At 49.8% G+C, this 4545-nt stretch overlaps 2 protein-coding genes across 2 annotated transcripts; one reads left to right on the top strand and one right to left on the bottom strand.

The window, feature by feature from the left end:
* Window positions 1–1360: 1360 nt before the first annotated feature.
* On the bottom strand, window positions 1361–1675 carry LOC132080987 (feather beta keratin-like). The gene has a single exon (XM_059484441.1). The coding sequence runs from the start codon at window positions 1673–1675 to the stop codon at window positions 1361–1363; it is 315 nt and encodes a 104-aa protein (XP_059340424.1).
* A 1959-nt stretch (window positions 1676–3634) lies between these two features.
* LOC132079152 (feather beta keratin-like) lies at window positions 3635–4241 on the top strand. Its single transcript, XM_059481627.1, has 2 exons — window positions 3635–3672; window positions 3866–4241. Exon 2 carries the CDS (start codon window positions 3900–3902, stop codon window positions 4239–4241), a length of 342 nt encoding a protein of 113 aa, XP_059337610.1. The 5' UTR covers window positions 3635–3672; window positions 3866–3899.
* The last annotated feature ends 304 nt before the right edge of the window (window positions 4242–4545 follow it).

Below are 4545 nucleotides of genomic sequence, written 5' to 3'. Positions count from 1 at the left end.
ACTTACACACACTTACACACAAAATTCTAAATAAATCCTAAATCACCCTAAAATTCTAAAAATAATTCCATCTAACAAAAAAATAAAAACTTTAATCTCACTAATAAAAACAAACAGACTAAAAAAACATCACCATATAGCCATCTACCAACAAAAAAACAAAAATACACTTTTTACAAGTAATTCTTACCACATTATAAAAATTAATCAAAAATAACAACCAACTATAAAAAAACCCACACAACAAATCATAAAAACCAGTAAAAAATATCAAACCAATTTCCTAAACTCAAAACTATTCAACTAACCTTAAACATTACTAAAAAAATGGCTCTCTACCTCTACACTAATGAATAAATAAAAACCATTACTCTATAAAAATAATTTAAAAATATTAAAAAATGGAATTATGAGGAATTGGAAATGTCCTGGCCACAGGAATAAGCTGAAAAAAAATCCCCCAAGCCCTGGGGTTATCCCTACAGTGAGGGCAGCACATTCTGCCCCTCTGCTGCTCTATGAGGAGACTGGATTTGTGTGCTCCACTCTGAGGACACACAAAAAGAGAAAAATGGACCTCCTCCGGAAGATCTGAAAATGGCCTTGGGAGATGATGAGGGTCTGGAGGAACTGGTGTCCAGCCAAAGTGAGCACACCAGCCAGGAGGGCTTTGTGTCAGAATCACAGACACACCTGCATTGGGGGATCCAGGCGTGTGTTCCAGCAACTGAAAGCTTGCTGTGGTGCACTGGAAGAACAAAGTGTATCAGTGGGTAGTGGAATTGGGGAAATAATCCCTACAAGAGGTCTTGGAGCACTTTTCCAACAATCCCATAGCATCAATAACATTCACTTGATCTCAAATTGTCTAGAGAGAGGAATGAAGGAGTCCAGTGAGGTTATGATGCAGGAAAACTTTATTGAGGTAGAACAGTGAACACTCAGGAGCAGCCAGTGGAAGGAAGCTGGTCTGAGGTGCAAGTAGGGCGACCATCAGTTGAGGCCCCTTGCTTGCAAATGGTTTTGCCAGAGCACCAAGGCCTTCCTGCCCCACAGTGGGAGCAGCCAGGCAGAGGTGCCCAATGGTCTCTGGCTTGGGAGAAGGGGTTTGCAGCAGAGGAGCTGGACAGAGCTGAAGGGGCGATGCAGAGCACAGAGAGGGAGAAGAGGAGGAGGGAGATGGGCCATGTTTGCAGGCAGCCTAGGCTGGGCTCTTGTTTACTGCCTTGCTTGGTGTCCTGAAAGCAGGAGCTGAAATTGCTGAGCCCCTTTGAAAGCCTTGTCCCAGAGATGCATCTTCAATGCCTGAGATGAGTTCCAGGGAGTGGGTGGTTGGTGTCAGGGGTGGTGCTGAGGGTCCTTAGCAGATGTAGCCATAGCCCCTTCTGCCATAGCAGCCCAGGCCTCCCAGGCCGTAGCCAAGGCCAAAGCCACCAAATCCGCCAGAGATGGGCTGTCCCTGGGCATTGAGCTCAGTGCCCACGGCAGCGGAGGAGGTGGATCCGACGGTGGTGTTCTGGGGGAAGGAGGTCATGATGGGTCCTGGCAGGGTGACCAGCACAGGGGAAGGGTTGATGATGACGCGGGAATCCTGGCATTGCAGGGCACAGGGCTCGTTGCAGCTGTTGGCCAGCGGGGTGGGTCCGCAGGGACTGCAGCGGTTGTAGCAGGCCATGGGTGTGGTGTGGAGGGTGCCTGGAAAGAGAGGGGGTGAGGCAAGGCAGGGGTGTGGGGATATGAGGGTTGAAGTGTCAGCAGGGTGAGAGATTGTGGAAGCTCTTGTGGGGCTGTGGGGAGGCATGAGGGCCACTGAGGCTGGGGCCTAGCATGCCCAAAGAGAGGGCCCAGGGGTGCAGGAGCAGGAGGGTCAGAAGCTTGAGTCTCACCTGGTTGTCAGCAGGAGCAGGAGGAGAAGTCTGGAGAAGTGTGTGAGGGACAGAGGCTCTGTGCTGGTATTTATGCTGCTCCTGGAGGGGCAGGACAGCCTTGTCCCATGGCCTTGGGGCATTTTTGAGGCAGCAGCTCTTGGCTGGCCCAGGCTGGTGAGTCATGAGGTAGGGAGTGTTTTCCTTCGTGATTTTCTGCAATTCTATGTTCTTCCCTTTAATCTATGTCCCTTTGACCTTGACTGCATATTTCAATTGGGAGAAACAGAGGTCAATGGATTGGAGCTGGTTTGTTTTGAATGTTGAAGAGGCAAACAAAGCCTACAGGAATCTGGGTGTTATTTCATGTCTTCACATAACCCCCAGCCATTCCTTCTGTTCAAACCTACTTCTCTGCAACCTTGGATATGGTCACTGCTCTGGGCTGAAATTCCATAAATAGATCATGAGGTGCCCATGTAGCCTTGGCTGTGAAAACTCCAGCAGTTACCAGGACAGAATTAGGAAAAGAAATGGTTATGGGAGTTGAACATCCTATTCTACACCACTGTTGGGGCTCCTCAGTGGAACAAGGCCTCGGACATGGTTGGCCAAGAGACCATGGCACTGATGGGAGTGGAGGATCCTTAAGATGAGAAGCTGAGAGAGCTGGAATTTCTTTCAGGCAGGAGGCAAAAATGCAAATGGGACATGTTGTCAATATGCCATAGAATGACCTCAGTGGTGACACCCCAAATCTCCTAAGCTGTGGTTGAATCTTCTACGAGTCGTGACACTCACAATCAACACCTTGGTCTCTAATTTTTGCAACTTAGCCTACCACCAAGGTCAGATGGAGATGGCCTCAGGAGCAGAACATGAAATTGCACAATTCCACAGAGGAACAACTGCTCCGTGACACAAAAGGAAAGAGGAGCTTACTGGCTGTCCGTTAGTAATTATTGGGGTTTGCTCATAGGAACAACACATTAGGACTTACTAATTATAAGTTATGAAAATTTGTGGCTTGAACACGGAAAAAAGGAATTGATGTCACAGAGCAGCCTGGGAAAAAAGGGATTGGGCCCCGTTTGTTGTTTATTGGATTCCTGAATGAGGTCAAGGAATACACTTTGAATGACAGAGTATATTGTTGTGTAAATTGTATAAATTTCAAAGTACAAGTGCAGTGGAAGAAGTTCAACCCTGGATTGCCTCATGTTTCCCTGATCCTGTTTCTTGATATCATTGAAAACACAGAATAGAGGAGATTTCTTTCCTCTATCATGAAGGGCTCTCAGGCACTGTGACCTTTCCAGGTTATTGCAGAGTGACCTTCTGAGGACATCAGCAGCTCCCTCAGCATTCCTGGGTGCAACACAATGACTGATGGACATCTAGTGGCACAGAACAGAGTCTTCACAAGGCACCCACAAACCACAGAACACAACTGCCACAAGATGATCTCACTGATGACATTGCGCCTTCCCTGGGTGCTGGCTGTTTATTCAACATCCCTGGCACATAGGGAACAGTCAAATACTCCCAAATACCAACTCCCAGTTAGAAAGCTGCTGCCAAGGTCAAATGGACACAGCTTCAAGAGCAGGATAAGGAATTGTGGAAATGGATGAAGGAGAACATTCCCTACCTCATGACTCAGCAGGCTGGGACGGCCAAAAGTTGCCGCCTCAAAAATGCCCCAAGGCCATGGGACAAGGCTGTCCCGCCCCTCCAGAACCTGCATAAAACCCAGCCCAGAGCCTCTCTCCCTCACACACTTCTCCTCAAGCCTGCTCCTCTTGCTCCTGCTGACAACCAGGTGAGCCTCACAACCCTGACCCTCCTGCTCCTGCACCCCTGGGCCCTCTCTTCCAGAACACTGAGCCCCAGTCTCAGCAGCACTCGCGCCTCCCCACAGCCCCACAACAACCTCCACACTCACTTATCCTCCTGCATCACTGCCCCTCACGTCCCCCACATCCCCGCTCTGCTTTATCCCTCTCTCTTCCAGGCACCCTCCACACCACACCCATGGCCTGCTACAATCGCTGCCGTCCCTGTGGACCCACCCCGCTGGCCAACAGCTGCAACGAGCCCTGTGCCCTGCAATGCCAGGATTCCCGCGTCATCATCAACCCTTCCCCTGTGCTGGTCACCCTGCCAGGACCCATCATGACCTCCTTCCCCCAGAACACCACCGTCGGATCCACCTCCTCCGCTGCTCTGGGCACTGAGCTCAATGCCCAGGGACAGCCCATCTCTGGCGGATTTGGTGGCTTTGGCCTTGGCTACGGCCTTGGCTGTGGCCGTGGATTTGGCTATGGCCTGGGAGGCCTGGGCTGCTATGGCAGAAGGGGCAGCTACATCTGCTAAGGGCCCTTGGTACACCACGGTCCCACTGTGGGGCAGGAAGGCATTTATGATCTGGCAAAGCCTCCTCCAAGCAAAGGACCTTGGCTGATGGTCACCCTACTTGCACTTCAGCCTGGCTCTCTTCCATTTGCTGCTTATTGGCTCTCATTCTTCTACCTCAATAAAGTTTTCCTGCATCACATTTTTAGTTGAGTTCTTCTTCTTTCTGATGCCAAGACCCTTCCAGTCTCACTCAGCTTTCTGCCAGGGTTCCAGCATCCATTGGAGTTGGTGAAAAAGTGCTCCAGGTCCTCTTTTATGATTT

The sequence above is a fragment of the Ammospiza nelsoni genome, chromosome 1 (genome assembly GCF_027579445.1).
Source record: "Ammospiza nelsoni isolate bAmmNel1 chromosome 1, bAmmNel1.pri, whole genome shotgun sequence".
In the NCBI taxonomy this organism is placed as follows: domain Eukaryota; kingdom Metazoa; phylum Chordata; class Aves; order Passeriformes; family Passerellidae; genus Ammospiza; species Ammospiza nelsoni.
The sequence above is the reverse complement of the archived record's forward strand: the minus strand, read 5'-3'. Positions and strand labels throughout refer to the sequence as shown.

What these genes read in the sequence shown, in the direction of transcription:
- LOC132080987 (XM_059484441.1), bottom strand. Translation starts at nt 1,675, where the DNA reads ATGGCCTGCTACAACCGCTGCAGTCCCTGCGGACCCACCCCGCTGGCC.
- LOC132079152 (XM_059481627.1), top strand. Translation starts at nt 3,900, where the DNA reads ATGGCCTGCTACAATCGCTGCCGTCCCTGTGGACCCACCCCGCTGGCC.